General features: G+C 44.6%; 1 protein-coding gene across 6 annotated transcripts in view; it reads right to left on the bottom strand.

Moving 5' to 3' along the window:
* Positions 1–23,915, bottom strand: part of KDM2B (lysine demethylase 2B) — a 120,033-nt gene that overhangs the window by 37,254 nt on the left and 58,864 nt on the right. For all 6 annotated transcript variants that reach the window (XM_055405380.2, XM_088828160.1, XM_055405377.2 and 3 more), the window contains one exon: positions 9,854–9,940. In XM_055405380.2, coding sequence (XP_055261355.1) covers positions 9,854–9,940 — 87 coding nt within the window. The remainder of the gene's footprint in view (positions 1–9,853; positions 9,941–23,915) is intronic.

The raw sequence follows: 23,915 nt of genomic DNA, 5'->3' as shown, positions 1-23,915 counted from the left end.
TTACAGAGCATCGTTGGGGTCGACTAAAAAAGGCAGGCGGCTCTGATGGGATCCCACTCATATGGTTCAGAGATTACGGATTCTGGAATCAGAGATCACATATCTGGTCAGAGACCTGGGGTCTCATCTTGTAAGAAATGGTGGCATTCTTTGACCATCAGTGGGATTTTTCTCTTGCTGATGTTGGAGGCAACATTATCCAGAATGAACAGACCATATCTTGTGGGTATTCTGTGATCACGGGTTTTTGCTGTCTGTGCTCCTGGGAACCTGCTGGCCTCCAAACTCCACAGATGACTTAGCTGTCACTTAGGGAAGCCCTGGGACTCTAGGTGGGGGTCCCGGATTGTCCATTTGCTGCTCGTGCCTCTCTGCCCTACGGCCCCTGCTGCCGGTCTCCCCGCTGCCTGTTCCTGATCTCTGAGGCTGCTCTCACAAGGCTTCTTCCAGCATATTCTAAGGCAAGTTACCCTTCCGCTCACAGGCCTAGGGTTCCTCCCTCCAGTGGAGTGCAGAAGGCATAAAGAAGCAGTTCCTTAAACCAGCCCCCTTTCGGGAAATGCCAGCTGTGACTACCTCCACGAAATTGAGCCACTCAGGCCCTTGCCTGAGATTGAGTTTTTGCACCAGCCATTAATCACGTAAAGATGGGGAATGTCTCTAAACTAATCACCCCCTTCTGACCCAGCTCCTCCTCCACTGTCTTCTGTTTCTGCCTTCTAGATGGGCAGATTCGGGATTATTATTTACTAACAGAACTATGAAAAAGCCTAATTGCTATCACTGATGAAAGGGCTACTATAGAGGTATTTTGCAGACAGCCCCTCACAGCAACCTTGTATGAAAGTGCTATGAGCCCATTTTACAGGTGAGTAAACTAAGGCTCAGACTGTCCCACGACCACACAGTAAGCGGCAGTGCCAGGAGTCAATCTCTAGGTGTACCTAACCCCAGAGCTCACCCTCGTTGTGCATGAGAATTACCTGTGAAGCATTTAGCAAGTGCAGATTCCTAGGCCCCACCAACATCTAATGAATCAGTGTCTCAGGGGAGCCCAGGAACCAACTTAGAAAAAAATACGTTTCCCAGGTAAAGCAGATGTCACCAGCCTGAGCACAGGTCCTCATGAGGCCACACAGCCTTTACAGGAAATGATCTGGCCCTGAGCAGGCAACAATAAATGGCAGGCATTATCCTCCACCTCAACTGTACACCATCAACTTAATTACTTGGGGGAGACAGGAGCTGGGAGCAGGGCAGTGGGAACAGGAAGCACATGGGGGCCTCTTTTAATGACTTATGTGACTATCCTTCAGGGAAAGGCTGTGTGTGACGCTCCCAGGGGGACCCCAGACTTATCAGGCCTCCCAGATGGAAATGACCAAGTATGGAGGAAGGGGAAGAGAAATAGAGCAGAACTGAGCACAACACAAACATCATGTGTGTGTGTGTGTCTGTCTGTCTGTCTGTCTTCCTCCCGTGGTTCCGGTGACGTCCCCGTAAGGAAGCTGGTCCACTAACTGCTGTAGAGGGCTATCCCCATGTCCCTCTCAGAGTTCTTGCTGGTATACTCTGCAGCCTCTCTGCTCCTCCACTCCAGAAAAATTGACAATAATTGAAATTCAAGAGGCAGCCTGGTTTGGCCACTAGAGATTAAAAAGCAAATGCATCAGTGTGTTCTCCTTCCAGGAAAACCATGGCTTCCTCTCACCTCCTTCCTCGGTTTCCTTTTCTGGGAACCAACCTGCAGCCTGGCCGGGTAAGAAGCGTCTGGCTGCTGCGAGGAAGGTCAACATGCTAATAAGGCTGAGGTCAGAAGTCGGGCCTCAAAGTAGTTCAGTTCCCTCGGTTTGGTTCTAAGGTCACAGACAACCTCCCCCCCTCCAAATCTTACCACTTGGTCATAAAAGGAAGTGGCCAGAGTATAGACGGATCAAAACAAATCCATCACCACTGGTGAAAACAGTCAATGGGGTGGAGTTGGGGTAGGGGGACGGTGACCAAGGGTGATTCAGTAGCATCTCTGATTTGAAAGACGCCACATCAGAAATGACCTCATGGCACCTAATCAGTTCCAGAAAGGAACTTTGTTCTCTAGGAGGCAAGGTGGGAGATCAAAGCATTTCTTGCTAATCATCATTTAGCATTAATTATTTAAGTAACCTGAGCCAGACCCGGATTGCTCCGACTTAGGATCCTGACAGCCTCAATGAGCACCCTTGATCTTTCAAGCCAACCTGCATCAAATTGGGAGGAAGCCGACTGCAAACCTGGGAATCGAGAGACCCGGGGCGGCCCAGGCAGTCAGTCGTTTACTTACTTCTTCCTTTCCTGTTAACTTTTTAACCCCACCAGCCAGGAAACGCATAAATACAGCACCCGGCCGCCCCTCCCCCTGCCTCCGCCGCATCTCATAGAGTTCCTCAGGCGCAGGGACAAATCTGGGGATGAACACCTTAGATTCATAAGCTGAGTGGCCTCAGACTTACCAGCGTACCTCTCTGAACCTCCAGTTTCAGCTGCATCATGAAGATAATCCTATCCTCCCAGCCTCTTGTAAGAATTCAATAAGACCTCAGAACTGTTGCATACATTTAGAAGGAATACACAGGGGTTTGGCTATACCGCAAATAATTTATTTCTAGAGTTGAAGGGGGAATCATTATTACATTCATTATTATATATTATTATTATATATTATATGTATAATATTCATTATTACACTATTTACTCCTTTTTGTATAATGTGTAATGTATGTTATGGGTTAAACTGTGTCCTCCTCAAACCCATATGTTGAAGTCTGAACCCAGCACCTCAGAATGTGACTGTATTTGAAAATAGGTCCTTTTTTTTTTTAATTTGGCTGCACCAGCTCTTAGTTATAGCACAAGGGATCTTCACTCTTTCACTGCAGCATGGATTTTTTTTTTTTTAATTGCAGCATGCAGGATCTAGTTCCCTGACCTGGGGTGGAACTGGGCCCCCTGCAGTGGAAGTGTGGTCTTATCCACTGTACCACCAGGGAAGTCCCTAGAGATAGGTCTTTAATGAGGTAAAAGAAATAAGTTAAAATAGCATAATTTGGATGGACTCGAATTCAGTATAAATGGTGTCCTTATAAGAAGAGGAGATTAGAACACACACACAAGGAAGACCATGTGAAGACATAGAGAGACAACGGCCATCAATAAACCAAGGAGAGAATCCTCAGAAGAACTCAATCCTGCCAACTGACATCTTGATCTCAGACTTCTGGCTTCCAGAAGTGTGAGAAAATTAATTTTTCTGTCATTTCAGCCACTCAGTCTGAGGTATTTTGTTATGCTGGCCCTTGCAAACTCATACAATTAACTTCAAGTAATTCATAGAGAAAAAAACTCAAATGGCTCTAATGAAAAAGACAGGCAATATGAGACTTCTGTGGTGTCCAGTGGTTAAGATTCTGAGCTCTCAATGCAGGGAGCATGGGTTCCATCTCTGGTCAGGAAACTAAGATCCCATATGCTACGTGGCACAGCCAAAAATATTTTTAACTAAAAAAAAAAAAAAAAAAAAGATAGGCAATAGGTGTTGGGGGAAGATGTGGAGAAATTGGAACTCTTGTAATTGCCGAGGGGAACACAAAATGCTGTAGCCACTTTGGGAAATAGTCTGGCAGTTCCTCAAAAACTTCAACAGAGTTACCATCTGGTAACCCGATTGCATGCCTAGGTTTCTACCCAAGAGAAATGAAAACATAACTTCACATAAAATCCTGTCCATAAATTATTCATAGCATCATCAATCACAATAGCCAAAAGGGAGAAAGAGTACAAATGCCCATGGACAGATGGACAGATAAACGGACTGTGGTCCATTCATATAATGGAATATTATTCAGCCCTATAAAGGCATGAAATACTGATAGACATCCAACTGAGATGAACCTTGGAAACATTCTGCTAAGTGAAAGTAGTCACAAAAGGCCACATACTGTATAATTCTATTTATATGAAATGTCCAGAATAGACAAATCCATGGAGACAGAAAGTTTCCAGGGGCTGGAGGAGGAGAACTGACTGCTGCTGGAGTTTCTTCTAAGCGGTAGGAAAATGTTCTAAAATGAAGATTGTGGTTGTGGGGATGGTTCCACAACTCTGAATATTTTCAATATACTAAAAACATTTAAAGGTCCACTTTAAGTGGGAGAAACAAAGTATGGGAGTCTTATTTATTATAAGAATTAAAAAAAGAAAAGCCTGCTACCATGAGCGTTGTTAAATGCCAAAGGCTCTTACTTCTCCCTCCCACCCACTCTTTCCCAACCAGCCTCAGGGCTCCAGTTTCTCCTACCCATGTTGACACCAGCCATGCCATACAAGTCCCATGCTTATAAACCAATCCTCCAGAGGAAACTTAAATAAGAACTACTGCCCCCAGAAACCAGCTTCCTGTTTTCAGACCTTAAGAGGAAAAGGGGCAGAGGTTTGAATTTTAAAAAAAATGCCTAAAAGTCCCTGAGGACTGCGCTGAGGGTCTCCAGCACAGAAAACAGGGCACATTTATGGTCCTGAAGTGATTTCCAGAGAGGCTGGCCTGAACACCTCCATTAATTCTGAGATAACAGTGAGCAATGTCAAGTGGGTTCCTTTAAAACCCCACGTTCTACAAACCCCAATCCATCCCATGAAGCAATTCCTCCACCATGAGGGAAGCGGGCAGCAAGGCAAAGCCACGGTTTCCTCTACAGGTTCAAAGCAACCATGGGGCCTGGCTGGGCTATTTCAAGGTGCTATGTGTATAAGTACAGTCTGAGGTCTGACAAATGACATTTATATTTTTGCCCATTTAGGGGAAAGTCAGCTCTGAAACCCTACACATGCCCACAGACTGGGGAGCTAAAGGTAGAGAATGTGGAGGCAAATCCTTTTCAATCCTATGGCCACTTCAGTTCCCACTAAGCTTCAGAGAGAATCAGAATTCAACACCCACAAGGAACTGGGTGCCTTCTCTCCATTAACAAGTCCACATTTAGGAAGATAATCAAAGATAACAAAAAAGGTGAACAGGATAACCCAGAACAGCAATGTCCAACAGAAATATAATGTGAGTCACATAAGTACTTGAACCCACTCTTTAAAAGATAAAAAGGAACAGGTGAAATGAGTATTAATAATCCATTTTGTTTAATGGATTATCGGGCTTCCCTGGTCACAGATGGTAAAGAATCTGCCTGAAGTGCAGGAGACCCGGGTTTGACTCCTGGGATGAGAAGATTCACTGGAGGAGGGCATGGCAACCCACTCCAGTATTCTTGCCTGGAGAATTCCATGGACAGAGGAGTCTGGCAGTCTACAGTCCATGGAGTCACAAAGAGTCAGACACAACTGAGTGACTAACACACAAATGGAATGCAAAAGTAGGAAGTCAAGAAACACCTGGAGTAACAGGCAGATTTGGCCTTGGAGCACGGAATGAAGCAGGGCAAAGGCTAATAGAGTTTTGCTAAGAGAACGCACTGGTCATAGCAAACACCCTCTTCCAACAACACAAGAGAAGACTCTACACGTGGACATCACCAGATGGTCAACACCGAAATCAGATTGATTATATTCTTTGCAGCCAAAGATGGAGAAGCTCTATACAGTTAGCAAAAACAAGACCAGGAGCTGACTGTGGCTCAGATCATTAACTCCGTATTGCCAAATTCAGACTGAAATTGAAGAAAGTAGGGAAAACCACTAGACCATTCAGATATGACTTAAATCAAATCTTTTATGATTATACAGTGGAAGTAATAGATTTAAGGGACTAGATCTGATAGATAGAGTGCCTGATGAACTCTGGACGGAGGTTCGTAACATTGTACAGGAGACAGGGACCAAGACCATCCCCATGGAAAAGAAATGCAGAAAAGCAAAATGGCTGTCTGAGGAGGCCTTACAAATAGCTGTGAAAAGAAGAGAAGTGAAAAGCAAAGGAGAAAAGGAAAGATATAAGCATCTGAATGCAGAGTTCCAAAAAATAGCAAGGAGAGATAAGAAAGCCTTCCTCAGTGATCAATGCAAAGATATAGAGGAAAACAACAGAATAGGAAAAACAAGAGATCTTTTCAAGAAAATTAGAGATATCAAGGGAACATTTCATGCAAAGATGGGCTCGATAAAGGACAGAAATGGTATGGACCTAACAGAAGAAGAAGATATTAAGAAGAGGTGGCAAGAATACACAGAAGAACTGTACAAAAAAGATCTTCACGACGAAGATAATCACAATGGCGTGATCACTCACCTGGAACCAGACATCTTGGAATGTGAAGTCAAGTGGGCCTTAGAGAGCATCACTACAAACAAAGCTAATGGAGGTGATGGAATTCCAATTGAGCTATTTAAAATCCTGAAAGATGAGGCTGTGAAAGTGCTGCACTCAATATGCCAGCAAATTTGGAAAACTCAGCAGTGGCCACAGGACTGGAAAAGGTCAGTCTTCATTCCAATCCCAAAGAAAGGCAATGCCAAAGAATGCTCAAACTACCGCACAATTGCACTCATCTCCCACGCTAGTAAAGTCATGCTCAAAATTCTCCAAGCCAGGCTTCAGCAACATGTGAACCGTGAAATTCCAGATGTTCAAGCAGGTTTTAGAAAAGGCAGAGGCACCAGAGATCAAATTGCCAACATCCGCTGGATCATGGAGAAAGCAAGAGAGTTCCAGAAAAACATCTATTTCTGCTTCATTGACTATGCCAAAGCCTTTGACTATGTGGATCCCAATAAACTGTGGAACATTCTGAAAGAGATGGGAATACCAGACCACCTGACCTGCCTCTTGAGAAACCTGTATGCAGGTCAGGAAGCAACAGTTAGAACTGGACATGGAACAACAGACTGGTTCCAAATAGGAAAAGGAGTACATCAAGGCTGTATATTGTTACTAGACTTATTTAACTTATATGCAGAGTACATCATGAGGAACGCTGGGCTGGAAGAAGCACAAGCTGGAATCAAGATTGCCGGGAGAAATATCAATAACCTCAGATATGCAGATGACACCACCCTTATGGCAGAAAGTGAAGAGGAACTCAAAGGCCTCTTGATGAAAATGAAAGAGGAGAGTGAAAAGGTTGGCTTGAAGCTCAACATTCAGAAAACGAAGATCATGGCATCTGGTCCCATCACTTCATGGGAAATAGATGGGGAAACAGTGGAAACAGTGTCAGACTTTATTTTTTTGGGCTCCAAAATCACTGCAGATGCTGATTGCAGCCATGAAATTAAAAGACGCTTACTCATTGGAAGGAAAGTTATGACCAACCTAGATAGCATATTAAAAAGCAGAGACATTACTTTGCCAACCAAGGTCCGTCTAGTCAAGGCTATGGTTTTTCCCGTGGTCATGTATGGATGTGAGAGTTGGACTGTGAAGAAAGCTGATCGCCGAAGAATTGATGCTTTTGAACTGTGGTGTTGGAGAAGACTCTTGAGAGTCCCTTGGACTGCAAGGAGATCCAACCAGTCCATTCTAAAGGAGATCAATCCTGGGTGTTCATTGGAAGGACTGATGTTAAAGCTGAAACTCCAATACTTTGGCCACCTCATGCGACGAGTTGACTCACTGGAAAAGAGTCTGATGCTGGGAAGGATTGGGGGTGGGAGGAGACGGGGACGACAGAGAATGAGATGGCTGGATGGCATCACCGACTCGATGGACATGAGTTTGAGTGAACTCCGGGAGTTGGTGATGGACAGGGAGGCCTGGCATGCTGTATTTCATGGGGTCGCAAAGAGTCGGACACGACTGAGTGACTGAACTGAACTGAACACACAAATATGATTGTTTCAACGAGGGTTGCCAGATTCAGCAAATAAAAATACAGCCATATTACATTTCAGAAAAGAACAAAAACTCTTTTTTTAGCATAAGTATATCCCATGTAATATATGGGACATGTTAAACTAAAAAACTGTGTGTTTCTGAAAATCTGAAGTTCAAATTTAAATGAGCTTCCTTTTTAAAATCTGGCAACCTTAATTTCAACATGCAATCAATATAAGTGGTATTGTACACTGTTCTTTTTTATATTGTCTTTAAAATCTGTTATGTATATTATACTGGCAGCACCTCTTAATTTAAGCTTGCCGTATCTGAAGTGCTCAACAGCCAGACATGGCTCATGGCCTTTTGAACAGTACAGATCGAGAAAGTTCTAGAAAGTTCCTCTCAATGCTTTTTATAACAGTGAAAAATCAGAAATTAGCAAAATACCCATCAACAGGAAGGCTGCTTAGGTTACAACTAACATTTAGAGAACTTACCATGAGTCAGCCCTCGTCCTATTGACTCTGCATGCACTATTTTTAGTCCTCACAATGACCATTCAAAGTAGGTACCAGTATAACACCTTTCTACAAATGAGGAAGAGACTCATATAACTTGGAACTCATATAACTTGCTCGAAAAAAGTGAGGAAGCCAAGACAGACTGATAATAGATGGATGGGTTCATATATATATATCCTACCCTAGATACACCAACGGAGAAGGCAATGGCACCCCACTCCAGTACTCTTGCCTAGAAAATCCCATGGACAGAGGAGCCTAGTAGGCTACAGTCCATGGGTTCGCTAAGAGTCAGACATGACTGAGCGGCTTCACTTTCACTTTTCCCTTTCATGCACTGGAGAAGGAAACTGCAACCCACACCAGTGTTCTTGCCTGGAGAATCCCAGGGACGGCAGAGGCTGGTGGGCTGCCGTCTATGGGGTCGCACAGAGTCAGACACGACTGAAGAGACTTAGCAGCAGCAACAGCAGCAGATACACCGAAATGTTCTTGGTTTTCTCTGGACGGTGGAGACAGGGGCAGGTATTGGTTGAAAGTTAGGTCTCCGCCGTCAATTAGACCTATCTTTGCATCCTCGGCTCTGCCAAGTAACCTAACAAATAACTTCGCCATTTTAAGCCTCAGTTTCCCCATCCGTAAAACAAATCATAAACGGCTATCCACAGGATTTTGGGAGTCTAAATAAAACAGGGCATTTAGAGGACTAAGCAAGGCAACCTGCCCCTGGTAAGTTCTCAGTGACATCACTACTACTCTTCTCAGCATCCTTGTCCATTCCTGTTTGATTAGATTTTTCATGGAGAGCATCAACCCTTCTTGTGTTTTTTGTTTTTTGGTCACACTGCAAGGCATGCAGGATATTAATTCTCTGACCAGGGATTGAACCTGTGCCCCCTGCAGTGGAAGCACAGAGTCCTAACCACTGGACTTCCAGGGAATTCCCAAGGATCCATTTATAAAGAGAAAAAAAGTTAACTTTGAAAAGAGGATAAAACAGAGATTTGCTGTGGTGAAACGGATTTCACTGTCATCCAGTGGCTAAGACTCTGTGCTCCCAATGCAGGGGGCCTGGGTTTGGTCCCTGGTGAGGGAACAAGACACTACATGCTGCAACTAAAGATTCCACATGCCTCAACTAAAACAGACACAGTCAAATACATAATTTTTTTTAAAAAAAGGAGAAAACAGTCCATGAAGCAGCTGGAGGACAAAGGAAGGAAGGAGATAGAGAAGCAAGGAGAGAGGGGAGGAAAAGAAAGATCACCTAATGACAGGCAAAGGTGAGGTATCATTTCCCCGCAGTTTTCTGCATGACCACAAGGGGGCACTGCCTGCAGTTTCCACAGCAAGGGAAAATGGTCCCCCTTTGAAAAACAAAAACTTGCAAGGAAAAAAATTCACCAGCGCCTTTCATCTTGACTCAGAGGCCTCTCCCTGGAGTTTCCCCTGAAAAGCTGCCAACATTCATCTTACAGGAGATGTGAAAAAGCAGTGGATACGGTCTCCCAGCTGTGGGTGATCTGTGTCTTACCTTTGGAGTCTTCTTTGGCCAAGTGACTACGGGGACCCCAGTGATGGCCAGACTGGGGTCGTCCTCTGCATGCTCCTTCAGGACATTCTGTGGTCAAGCAAAGGAGCCATATTAGCCCAGGGTACAGGAGATGTCTCTGAAGGGAGTGGAGGCTGGCCCTTACCCAGCAAAAGACAAAGTTCTCTGCAGCTTCACTGCCTGCACCCCCCCACTCCACCAATACTCACATGCTCAATAGAAACCAAGTTGCCAGGGTTCCCCAGGGTCCACAAAACACAAAACATCCCCTTCTCCAAAAAAGTTTTTAAAAAGCAAATCGCCCACCTCCCTGAGACTTCCACAAACGTATTGCTCACTGATCAGACGACAACAAAGATGTGTCCAGAGCACCAAAGACTCTCATGGACCCAACCTCCTTTAATCCTTACACAGTCCTCTGGGAGGTGCTGGGCAGCGGTCTAACAAATCCGCTAACGTACATGCGTTCAACTATGTCCTCAGAGAAACAAACAAAGCAACGTGCGATCTCACCACTGAGCCCTGACTCTGGTTTTTTCACAGTCAGCAAGCATGCTCTAGGTCCTCTCATCCTGGTGTGTAAAGACATGTCTTTGTTTTTTGCATCACGGTCCCTAAACATAAGTAGATACTCAGTCAACTGGCCAAATGCTGGCAGAAAAAAATGGGCTGTGATGGACACACTGCCAGATTTTGTGCAGGTCTCCCACGTGGCACCTCATGGTCACTCCTTTGTAGGTGGTTTCAATGCTTTACAGGGTAATCCTGACTTTACCAGCTTTTGGTGTTGTGTGCAGCCAACTGCAGAACCTCAGCAAGGGGTAAGAAGTCACTCCACTGAATTATCCCTATCCAGTAAGGCAACCAAGATTCAGAAATGCTCAAAGGATTTGGATGCCATCTCAGACCAAGAGGGCAAAGCCCTGAACCCTGCCCTCTGGCACCAGACTTCCTGCCCCATGACCATGTCACACACGGGATTTGGGGCTGCATCCACACCATACCATAAAAAAGTGTTGAGGAATGGACAGGGAACTGTTACTGGTCTATTCTGACCCCAACCACTAATTTTTGGATTGTACAATAAACACTCCTGCAGAGACATCCAAGGACAGAGTAAGTTATATAGTAGCACTTAACAGGAAGTGCAAAAGAGCTCAGAAGATAAATGCTGGTGAAGAGGATTTTAACTCACTTTCCCTAGTCTTCACCAGAAAGAATCCAATTCACTTCTAATTTATTCTCCTTATTTTCCTGCTTTAATTTTCAAGTCATTGCCTGATTTTTCAAACTGTGCTTTATTACCTCAAACACGCCTGAATAACTCCCTCCTCTTCCCACGGAAGGAGGCCAACAGCAAGGTCAGGGGCTTGGGCTCCGGGTTCAATTCTCAGCACGTACAACTTTCTCGAAGTCCAACAGTCAACGTCAATGATTTATAAACGCTGTTTTTATAAAATGTCTTGGTTCACTGCAATGTCCCCCAGTCTTACACAATGACTAGCCTACAGTAAGCCTACAGTAAATATCTTAAAAAAATGAAGCCACAAATCCCCAAAGAGGGACTTTCTGCTGAATGTCTGACCTCAAATCTGTCAAGGTTGACACACACAAGCAAACTCAGAGACTATCACAGCCAAAGGGTGAGAGAAAGGACACAAGAAAAAACTGAGCAAAAGTGGATAAATTATACACTTTACTTAACAATAATGTATCAATACTGGTTCATTAGAAGTAACAAATGAACCATATTAAGGTGGGATGTTAACAACTGGGGGAAACTGAGGGTGAAGGGTATGTGGAAACTCTGTATTATGTGCAGAATTCTTCTGAAAATCAAAAACTGTTCTGAAACACAAATTAACAAACTACACTTCTAAAATAATTTTTAAATAATTTTAAAACAATAGCGATGAGCAAATAATCATTTTAAAAATGCCAATCAGTCAGTAGTAACTGTTACAATAAAGGAAAACAGGATTCTTAGGCTGCCAATTTTGCTAACACCTATGCGGCATATTTAAAAAGAAATACAACAGAAGGGAAACAAGCAGACATGATTCATCTCAGGTATGGACTTCACATGGAGCATCAGAGGCAACCAAAAGCTGGGGGAGTGGCAGCGATCGTGCCTGGAGGAAGGAGTATTTCATCACTAACATTGTTTTTTGTTTGTTTTGGGGTTTTTTGGCTACACCACCAAATCTTAGTTCCCCAATCAAGGATAAAGAACCCATGACCGCAGCAAGGCAAGCGTAGAGTCCTAACCACTGGATTGCCAGGGAATTTCCACCCAAATTGTTTAGAACTGCCAATTCCTGGTGATGATAAAAAGCAAATCAACTTTTTACCAGCTTCACTTTTTAATTATTGCTTTCACAAACACTGCAGACACTGCACCCCTCAGAACTCACATCTGAATGGGCCATTTCCACAGCCCTCTCCCCACCTTGGTCCACCTCTCGGAGTAGGTGGAACTAGCCAGGTTGAGAGGAAACTGTGAACACCAGGAGGGCAGGCACCTCACGCTGTGCTGAACGAAAGGATGAGAGGAAGAGGTGCTGAGGTCTTGCTCTGTGGCGGGTGCCGTAATAAATATTTCATGTCTACACTCATCCAGTCCTCTTGACCACCCTGTGGGATGAACTACCATTTCCACAGTGCAGATGAGAAGGGCAGGGCGCAAGGGGTGACGGGAACTGTTGAATATCACTCAGCCAGGAAGGGGTGGAGACCCTTCATGACCTGGGCTCTTTAACCTTGGCATCATTCAGCCCATCTCTGAAAAAGGGAATGGAGCCGTGTTCACAGCAACACTGTTCACAACAGCCAAAGTGCAGAAACAACCCAAGTGTCCATGGATGATAAATGGATAACATAAAAGATATGGAATATTATACAGCCTGAAAAAGGAAGGGAACTGTCACATGCTATTACACGGATGAACCTGAGCGACATTAAGCTCAGTGAAATAAGCCAAACACAAATGGACAAGTACCACATGATGCCACTAATATGAGGTACCTAAAGCAGTAAATTAACAAAAGCGTAAAGTATAAAGCTGGTAGCCAAGGGTTGGGGGAGGGGACAAGCGGGGAGTTACTGCTTAATGGATATGGAGGGGATTTTCTTAGTTTAATTTTTTTTCTGGATATACAGTTTTAAGTTCGGGAAGATCAAAAAGTTCTGACTATGGATGGTGATGGTTGCACAACAATGAAAATGTACTTAATGTCACTGAACTGAACGCTTAAACATGGTTAAAATTTTATGTTATGTATATTTTACTACTGGCTGAGGGATGAAGAATCCACTTGCCAAAGCAAGCGACTCGGGTTCAATGCCTGGGTCAGGAAGATCCCCTGGAGAAGGGCATGGCAACCCACTCCAGTATTCTTTCCCTAGGAAATGCCATGGACAGAGAAGCCTGGTGGGCTACAGTCAGTCAAAACAGTGCAGACACTACTTCGCAACTAAACAACAATATTTTCAACTAATTTTTAAATATTCTTATCTACTTTTAACTGGGGAGGAAGCAGTGGGGCAAAGCAGCCCCTCCCTAAGGAGCGGATCCAGGACTTCCCTGAATGGTGACCCAGTGGTTGGAAATCTGCCTGCCAATGCAGGGGACATGGGTTGGATCCCTGGCCGGAGAAGAGTCCACATGGCTGGTGAACCACAACTACTGAGCCTGCGGCATGCCTCCAGCCCATGCTCCGCAACAAGGACGCCTCCACACTGAGAAGTCCGCGCACCACAACTCTCACCGTAACTAGAGAAAGGCTCCCTGCAGCAACAAAGACCCAGCACAGCCATAAATGAATAAAGGAATGGAGTCAAGACCTTCTAGAAAGGATGAGTTGGGCACAGACGACCTCTCTAGTTAAACTTCTGCTGTTATGCCTGGGACAACACTAGTTTTAGAGTCAGAAGATCTGGGACAACCTGTGTTGGAAGCTTCCCGTGTAGGAAGCCACAGCTTCCTAACGTGTGGTCCTAGGGTAGAACAGTGATGTCTGCACCTTGATAGGAGGCTACGAAGCTGGAGGTAATTTTACCACCGTACTTAGGGACATTTGTTGAGTGCTTGCCCTAAATGTTAAAATAATCTCAACTGGGAGACTTACCTGGTGGTCCAGTGGTAAAGAATCCACCTTCCATGCAGGGGATATGGATTCAATCCCTGGTCTGTGAACTAAGATCTCACATGCCGTGGGGCAACGAAGACCACAGGCCACAGCTAGAGAAACCTTCACACTGCAATAAAGACCTAGCAAGAGCAGCCAAAAAAGAAAAAAAAAAATCCTATCTGTGGGGTAGGACTGATTCTCCCTGTTTCACAAAAGCAGAAACTAAACTTAAGACAGGTTCAGTGGTATAGTTCAAGGTCACACAGCTGAGAGGTGGGTGGAAGCTGGCATTGACCTGGTCCATCTGATGACAAGCCTAAAGAGTAACACTGGGTGATAAAGCCTCAGGAAATCGTGGCAGCAACCTCTCCAGCTGATCCTACACCATTATTAAAAAGATACCTAGGAGAAAATCTGGGCTTATGGTTACCATTCAACTCGCAAATACAGAAATGAATCACAGTCACCTATTCCTTGCAAAGAAGAGAGAGAACTAATTTGACTACTAATGCCTTTATAAAGCATTTCAAACAGCCCCCCCCCAAATCACAGAAGAGGTTTGCCCCCCTCCATATCACAGAAGAGGCTTGCATGACCAAATTGGGTCTGCACAACCATGAAGTTTTGTTGACATTTCATGGATCTTACTAACCCATATGAATTTCACACCCTCCTCCACAATACATCAGTTTGTTTTTCCTACAAATAATGTTTCCTGCCCACACCCCAAAATCATTAACAAAAAAAGAGCTTTTCAGGAAGATAGTGCATGTTTAACCAAAGGTTATATGGTTATGAATATATGTACAGATGCCTTGCCATATGATTGGGAGGCGGCGGGGCAGAGGACTTCCACAGGATTTTCTGCCCCCACCTCCCATCCCCATCTTTAACTCTAGGCTGGGGATGACAAACTCAAATGCCTCCAGGAACCAATCAGGTAAAGTGAAAAATATAAATGGACCAGAAAGACAGAGAGTGGTGTGGTCACCTATGGCAAACTAGAGACCAAATACCCTATTTAAAGATAACAGATGCTTCCTAATTTCAACCTACTAACCTCCTGTGGGAATGAAAGCCCCACTAGATCTCTGATTTTTCAGAAGAAACCAAAGATCCAGAGTTTTATTTGAAATCTCTCCAATTTCAAATGTTGGCAACTGACTGAAAATTTTAAAAAAATAAAAAATAAACAACACTTGTGAGCCAAATATATCTGTGGGCTGGCTTGGGCCATGGGGTGACCCGTTTACAAAGACTACTCTGCGTATGATTGAAAATAATGACTGCTTGCCTTGGTTTGGTTTGAGTTTCCTTCTGAACTGTCTCAAGATTTCCTGTCACTTCACTATCAGAGCTGGAGTCAGGGACTCACAAGCATTAAAGTGAGGCAGGCCTCTTTAGAGGAATGTCTGGTTACAAAATCTATTACTGAATTCATAAGTATTATTACTAATTAAGACATAATTATAAATAATAATTAAAATTAATAGACACCTCCCCAAGTATCCTTGAGTCGGGGGATCTCACACACTTCCTGAAGGAAGCAATAGCTCTCCATGTGTGGTTGCCAGTGGCCACCAGGGGGCGCTCTGGGCCCTGTCCCTCAGGGAAGTACTGTGTTTTCATTTGTATGTGACAGGCTGCAGGAAGAGATTATTCTAATTGGACGTTTTCTCTCTGAGAAATAAATTGCGCTGAAGGGAATCATGTCACTGGCTTCCCTGGGCTCTGCCAGAATTTATACACTCCCTGGGGCTCTTAAGCAGAGAAGAGGAGGCCTGGGTGCCTGCACCAGCCCAGTACTCTTGGGTTATACCATACAAGCCTTTTAGTAGGAAGCCACAGGGCAGGGTTTCTAGAAGAGAAAGACTGGGGTCACCAGGCCCTTTCTGCTAGAAACTGCCCTGCTTTTGACCTAACAAGATAACCACAGACAATGGATAAGCTGGGCTTCTGCTCTTCCTGATGCCAACTTCTCTCAAAAAGCCTAATTAGTCAACAATGGATTAAGCCCCCATGCTCCCCAGAATGTGGCATTAATAATTAGAAACTGCATCTATAACTGTGACTAAAAATACCAACACTGTGACAGTAAAGCAGAGGCAAGCATCAGGAAAGAAGCACTAACCACAGGCCTGTAGAGGGAGAGTAACACAGCCTGGAGTAGCTCAGGCTGCTGTTGTGGGGAAGTCGGCAGTCTCAGGGGTCCCTCCTGGCCATAGGTAAGGATCCCTGAAAGCAGGCATCACTACACCTTGGGTCTCCCAAGATCCCTCCCTCCACTCCAGCCCAACCATCTTGTTCAGTTTAGTACAGTTCAGTCGCTCAGTCATGTCTGACTCTTTGCAACCCCATGGACTGCAGCATGCCAGCCCTCCCTGTCCATCGCCAACTCCCAGAGCCCATCCAAACTCATGTCCATTGAGTTGGTGATGCCATCCAACCATCTCATCCTCTGTCGTCCCCTTCTCCTCCTGCCCTCAATCTTTCCCAGCATCAGGGTCTTTTCAAATAAGTCAGCTCTTTGCATCAGGTAGCCAAAGTATTGGCGTTTCAGCTCCAACATCAGTCCTTCCAATGAACACCCAGGACTGATATCCTTTAGGATGGACTGGTGGATCTCCTTGCAGTCCGAGGGACTCTCAAGTCTTTCCAACACCACAGTTCAAAAGCATCAATTCTTTGGTGCTCAGCTTTCTTTATAGTCCAACTCTCACAACCATACATAACTACTGGAAAAACCATAGCCTTGACTAGATGGACCTTTGCTGGCAAAGTAATGTCTCTGCTTTTTAATATGCTGTCTAGGTTGGTCATAACTTTCCTTCCAGGGAGTGTCTTTTAATTTCATGGCTGCAATCACCACCTGCAGTGATTTTGGAGCCCCAAAAAATAAAGTCAGCCACTGTTTCCCCATTTATTTGTAAAGAAGTGATGGAACCGGATGCCATGATCTCAGTTTTCTGAATGTTGAGCTTTAAGCCAACTTTTTCACTCTCCTCTTTCACTTTCATCAAGAGGCTCTTTAGTTCTTTTTGTGCCTGCCTATAAAAACCCATCTGTACTGTGTTGAATTGCATCTCTAAGAAGATATGTTCAGGGAATTCCCTGGTGGTCCAGGGGTTAAGACTCTGCGCTTTCACTGCCAAGGGCCCAGGTTCAACCCCTGGGTCACGGAACTGCACAAGCCCCGAAGTGTGGACAAAAATAAATAAAGATGTGTTCAAGTCCTAATTCCTGGTACCTGTGAATGTGACCTTACTTGGAAAAAGGGTCTTAGCAGATGTAATTAGTTAAGGGATCTCAAGAAGTAATTTTGGATAAGGTAGACCCTATATTCAGTGACTGATATCTTTATAAAAGAAAGGAGTGGGGCCTCCCTGATGACTCAGTGGTAAAGGATCCACCTGCCAATGCAGAAGACACGGGTTTGGTTCCTGATCTGGGACTAGCCCACACGCCTTGGAGCTACTAAGCCCACGTGCTGCAACTACTGAGCCTGTGCTCTAGAGCCTGGAGCCACAACTACTGAAGCCCACGTACCCTAGAGCCTGTGCTTCGCAACAAGGGAAGCAACTGCAATGAGAAGCCTGTGCACCACAATGAAGAGTAGTCCCCACCTGCCACAATTAGAGAAAAGTCCGCACAGCAACAAAATCCCAGCAGAGCAAAAAATAAATAAAATTTTTTAAAAAATAAGAGAAAGGAGAGGAGATTTGAACAGAGACATAAAGGGGAAGGCCATGGGAAGACAGAGGCAGAGACTAGAATGCACAACCACAAGCTAAAGAACTCCAGGCAGTACCAGAATCTGGAAGAGCAAGGAAGGATCCTCCCCAGAGCCTTCCCAGGGAGCACACTTCAATTTCTGACTTTTAGCCTCTGGAACTGTTAGAGAATAAATTTCTATTGTTTTAATCTACAAAATTTGTGGTCATTTGTTATGGCAGCCCACAGGAAACTAACACACCATATGTGTCTTGCTGCTGCTGCTGCTGCGGCTGCTAAGTCGCTTCAGTCGTGTCCGACTCTGTGCGACCCCATAGACGGCAGCCCACCAGGCTCCACCGTCCCTGGAACTTTCCAGGCAAGAATACTTAGTGCATCACAATTAAAGGGAGCTTCCCTGGTGGCTCAGTGATAAAGAATCTGCCTGCCAAAGCATGAGACTTGGGTTTGATCCCTGCGTAGGGAAGATCTCCTGGGGAAGGAAATGGCAACCCACTCCAGTATTCTTGCCTGGAAAATTCCAAGGACAGAGGAGCCTGATGGGTTAGAAGAGTCCTGTCTTGTCCATAGAGTTGCAAAAAGAGTTGGACACAACTTAGCGACTAAACAACAAACATCATGATTAAAAGCTTATTAGCTACATGATTTGGGCAAATCACATCTCACTGAGACTCAGATTCCTATCTAAGAAATGGAATAATAACTGTCTCCACCTTGCCAGGATCATAACACATGGAAGGTATTTGGCATGTGGATAATGCTCAATAAACGTTGCGTGCATGCATGCTAAGTGTCTGACTCTTTGTGACCCTATGGACTGTGCCAACATCTTCTGCATTGGCAGGAAAGTTCTTTACCACTAGTGCCATCTGGAAGCAGAAACAAATGTTAGTCAATCTCTTTTGGTTTATGCCATATTTCCAGTTGGGATACGCTGTCCCCATTCTCTGTTTGCAGAATTCATCCATTTAACAAGTTCTAAGCATAGGGGGTAGAGAAGGCAATGGCAACCCACTCCAGTACTCTTGCCTGGAAAATCCCATGGGTGGAGGAGCCTGGTAGGCTGTAGTCAATGGGGTCGCTACGAGTCAGACACGACTGAGTGACTTCACTTTTCACTTTCGTGCATTGGAGGAGGAAATGACAACCCTCTCCTGTATTCTTGCCTGGAGAATCCCAGGGATGGGGGAGCCTGGTGGGCTGCCGTCTATGGGGTTGTACAGAGTCGGACATGACTGAAGTGACTTAGCAGCAGCAGCAGCAAGCATAGGGGGGAAATTTTTTAAGTTTACTTAGTTGGAACAACAGTTTAAAAAAGCTGATTTAGCTGTACAACTAGAGGGGATAAAAATGTGATTCAGGGACCAAGAAGCTAATTTTAAGCCAAAAGGACCCGTAAGTGGCATGAATCAACACATCCATTTTTCAGGCCTAGGGTACACACAGGTGTCTAGAACTCAGATCTTCTGACCCTCGCTGCTCTCCTTCATTCTCCTGAAGTGGTACCAGCAGCGGACTCAGAATACAAGTGGCTTGTTTGGCTCCTTAGGTGACAGGCCTGTCTCATTTATCCCCGCATCAATGCTCTATCCGTTCACAGCTCATCCAGAATACCAAACCCAGGGCTGAATATAACATGCCGCCCTGGGCAGAAGAGCCTCAGCGACTACTGGAGGCCCGACCCCCTGACCACACTGAATCTGGTTGTTTCCTGTTTTCTATACTCTGGGTCATCTTCAGGGTGTAAGCAAAACAAGCTGTAGCCCTCCCACTGGTTTCCCACCTTCTGGCTCCTCTGAAGCAGGCAGGGTATGATGACTTTTAAAAAGCCAACAGTGTTGGAGGTCTGGGTTCTACATCTCACTGTTTCACAAAAGAGTAAGACCCAGGAAGGGCAACTTAGATAAGCAGGTGTGTTCTCGGGCCCAGACCTGATGACCCCAAGGGAGAAAAGCAGCACACACCTTCCTTTCCCAGTCATGCATTTCACACACACTCTCACACTTGACCCTTAATGAGCCTGCTCTCAATCCACGGTATCAGTGAGCTCAGCTCTAGCTCACTGAGCACTTAAAGGCCCTGTTCTAAGGCTTTTTAAATATGTCACCTCACTAAACTCGATGAGGCATGATTCTTTCTATCCCTATTTTACTACATTCCCCCAGAGCAGTCAGCTGATTAATGGACGGTGCAGGGGAGTCAGCCTGATTCCAGAACCTTTGGTCTTAGAAGATAATCCCTGTTTGGGTGATGCACTATTATTTTGGATTGTTTCCCAACTGGGTTTTGATGAAAGAGCAACACCACTGATCTCTTTTGTAGTGTTTAAAAATAAAAACAGTAACACCTGAAAGCAGTCACCCCTCACTGTCTCTTTCAGCTCCTTGATTCCACTCTGCCCCACAATTCTATGCAGCCCCATAATTCTGTGCAGTCCCACAATTCCATGCAGCCCCATAATTCCTTGCAGACCCACAATTCCATGCAGCCCCATAATTCTATGCAGTCCCATAATCCCACACAAACCCACAATTCTATGCAATCCCACAATTCCATGCAGACCCACAGTTTTATGTGGCCCCATAATTCCATGCAGTCTCACAATTCCACCTGTTGCATAACTGCGAGGCCCCATAATTCCATGCGGGGCCCAAAATTCCATGTGGCCTGACAACTCCAGTCTCATAATTCTGTAAGGCCCCCATAGTTCCATGCAATAAGAAAGATGGTTATCCACAGTGCACTGGTGTTTCCACCCCTAGCCAGATACTCTGGCAGCCAAGGGAGCATGGACGCAGGTAAAAGAGAGCTTGGTATTATCTTAATGAATAAGGACAGCAGCAGAATCACCTGGCAAAAGCATATCTAACAAAGACTCTCCCATCTATCTCAGTGGTGACTGTGCACTTAGGCCCAAGTCCTCACAAGCTTGCAATGCATCTGGTTATTTTCAAGTCTTTTACAGCTACTTAGAGTAATGCCCATATACCCTCCTTCTCTCCTATCAGAAGCCTCAGCTCTCTCCTTGAGTTCTAGTTGAAATTATAGCCTCTTCAAGGAAGGACAGCATGCAGGTCAATTCCCATCTCACTATGAATTAGTCTGTCCACTGATTAATAGTTGCCAATCCAAGAGAGAAAAGGGAAAAAGACAATGCCTCTGTCCGTGGGATTTCCCAGGCAAGAATACTGGAGGCGGGGATTGCCATTTCCTCCTCCAGGGAATCTTTGCCCCTCAAAATTCAAGCACATGTAAAACTTCAGAGTATGACCTAATTGTAAAATGGGTCATACTGGATTAGAATGAGACCTAATCTACAGACTGATGTCCTTATGAGAAGAGAAGACGCACAGAAACACACAGAGAACACAGACTGCCAGTGTAAAAACTGTGGCAGAGACTGGAGTGAGGTAGCTACAAGCCCAGGAACTCTAAGGATTGCCAGCAACCAAGAAAAGCTGGAAGAGATAAGGAAAATCCGTAGAGACTTCAGAGTAAGCATAGTTTTGATTTCAGACTTCTAGCTCCCAGAACCATGAGACAATAATTTCTGTTGTTTGAGCCAGTCTGTGGTACTTTCTTAAAGCAGCTCTAGGAAATTAATACAGGTGGTAATCATTAACCCTTAAGCAGGGATAGAGAAGCTGAAAGGCAGGGAAAGAGCATGGGAAGGGCAGGGAGCTGGTCAAAGCCAGTTTGACTCTCCTTTGCCGGCTATATAAGAGTAGCTAATTTTTCTCCGAGGGCTTACTAAGAGAGCTAGGTGCTTTACCTCATTGTCCCACACAATAATTCAGTGACCTAGGTCCCTGTTATTATCCTTATTTTACAGTGAAGGTACTCTGATTTCAATCAGTTACACATTTCAGAATGGAAAAGGAACTACAGAATCTGGGCTCTGGAGGAACAAAGCACATTTAGTCTAATATCTTAGATTTACATACAAGTAAACAGAAAGGTGATGTGACTTGCTCAAGACCACACAGCAAACAGCTAAGAACAGAAATCAAAATTGAAGGAAAGCATGTTTCACATCCCAATTTCCTGTTTTCCCATTGCATACAGGCCAATATTCTGCAACCCTAGCAGAATAACTATCTTAAAAGAGAGTCAGGATCCTCTGGTGGCTCAGTGGTAAATAATCAGCCAACCAATGCAGAAGACACGGGGGTTCAATTCCTGATCTGGGACTATCCCACCTGCCTTGGAGTAACTAAGCCTGTGAGCCACAACTGCTGAGCCTGTGCTCTAGAGCCCAGAGCCCTAACTACTGAGCCCACATGCTGCGACTACTGAAGCCACTGAGCCTAGAGCCTGTGTTCTACAATAAAAGAAGCCACCGCAATGAGAAGCCCCTGCTCACTGCAACTAGAGAAGGCCTGCATGTAGCAACGAAGACCTGGCGCAAACAAAAATAAATAAGTATTTTTAAAAAAGAAACTGACGCAAAAAAGCAAGCTTTAAAGGGACAAAAGCCAGTATGAACCAATTTAAAAAAAAAAATATATATATATATATGTTTATATACATGGATGTGAGGGAAAAAGCTCCAAAAGTATGTTCAACAGATGACTAACACAGGTTATTCTCCAGGAAGTGAGAATTGAGGAAGGAGACATTTTCTATCCTGTAACCTGTAATGTTTATTAAAAAAAAAAAAAAAACAAGCACTTAAGATTATAATATTATACCCAAAACTTTTTTCCCCCACATTGGCCATGCAATGCAGTTTGCAGGATCTCAGTTCCCCAACCAGGGACTGAAAACCCAGGCAACAGCAGTGAAAGTCTCAAATCCTAACTACCAGGTAGGCTACCAGGGAACGCCCTAACACTTGCAACTCTTAGACAGATGAACCATCCAGAATAAATAAGTCCATAACGACAGAATGCAGATTGGGGTGAGGGGGGAAATGGAGCCTGACTGCTGATGGTATAAGGCTCTGCCTAAGGTGATGAAAAAGTTCTGAACTAGACAGAGGTGGTGGCTGCACAATACTGTGAGTGTACTTAATACCACTAAACTGTACACTTTAAAATGGTGAAAATCGTAAATCTTTCTTGAAGAATCTTCTTTCTTGAAGATTCTAAGCTGGTGATCTAGTCAGTATAATTAATCAACTAATGAAAATGGTAAATATATGTTCCGTTCCGTCACTCAGTCGTGTCCGACTCTTTGCGACCCCGTGGACTGTAGCCTACCAGGCATCTCTGTCCATGGGGTTCTCCAGGCAAAAATACTGGAGTGGGTTACCGTTTCCTTCTCCAGGGGATCTTCCCGACCCAGGGATCGAACCCGGGTCTCCCGCATTGGAGGCAGACGCTTTAACCTCTAAGCCACCAGGGAAGCCCAAATATATGTTACCACAATTTAAAAACATACATTGTGAATGAAAGAAAAAAAAAAAAATGAATTTCTGATAAAAGCTAAAACCTAGCCATCTGGACACTGACATTAATACCACAATTTAAAAACATACATTGTGAATGAAAGAAAAAAAAATGAATTTCTGATAAAAGCTAAAACCTAGCCATCTGGACACTGACATTAATATTAATACTTTGGGGAGTGTCTCTAATCCCAGGGGCTCTGGTTACCATGAGCCACCATTAGCAGCCATCTCTGAGGCCTCAGAGTAAGAGACAGAAGAAAAGACATCATCTTTTTGCCACAGAAGTCAAAGATCATGACTGATCAATCCATCAAGGGGGAACCAACACTGGTGAGAAACACAAATCGTTCAATAGTAGTGGGAGCAGGGGGCATCAGCTAAGAATTCTATCTGGAACCCACATTCCTGAGCTGACTTTTATTTCTCAGCCAGTGCAAAAAAAACCCCAACATCTGAGAAGAGAGAACAAAAGGACCTAAAGCGAGCAGCCAGGAAGAAGCTGTTCGCCCTCTATGACAACACACTCATTCTCGAAGCTAGTCTTAGGTTCAAAATCTCTTCTGGGTCTCCAGGGACTGTGAGTGGCTGATGGCCTGACTAGACAGCCAGGAAGTATCTCTCCCTACTCTGGAAAAGGCAATTGGTCCACTTCCCCTACACAGGCCATACAATACTCAGAGATGAGAGCAGAGGTTCCGATTTTCCTGGGGCTTTAAGGAGACTTGTCCACCCAATTTATAAACTCTTTAGCCTGAAAAGGCTTTCCTCAGACAAGACTCAAGACCATAAA

This window comes from Moschus berezovskii, chromosome 19, assembly GCF_049115385.1.
Source record: "Moschus berezovskii isolate FMDL1 chromosome 19, NW_MosBer_1.0, whole genome shotgun sequence".
NCBI lineage: Eukaryota > Metazoa > Chordata > Mammalia > Artiodactyla > Moschidae > Moschus > Moschus berezovskii.
Note: the sequence above shows the minus strand (reverse complement) of the source record. Positions and strands in the feature narration are given on the sequence as shown.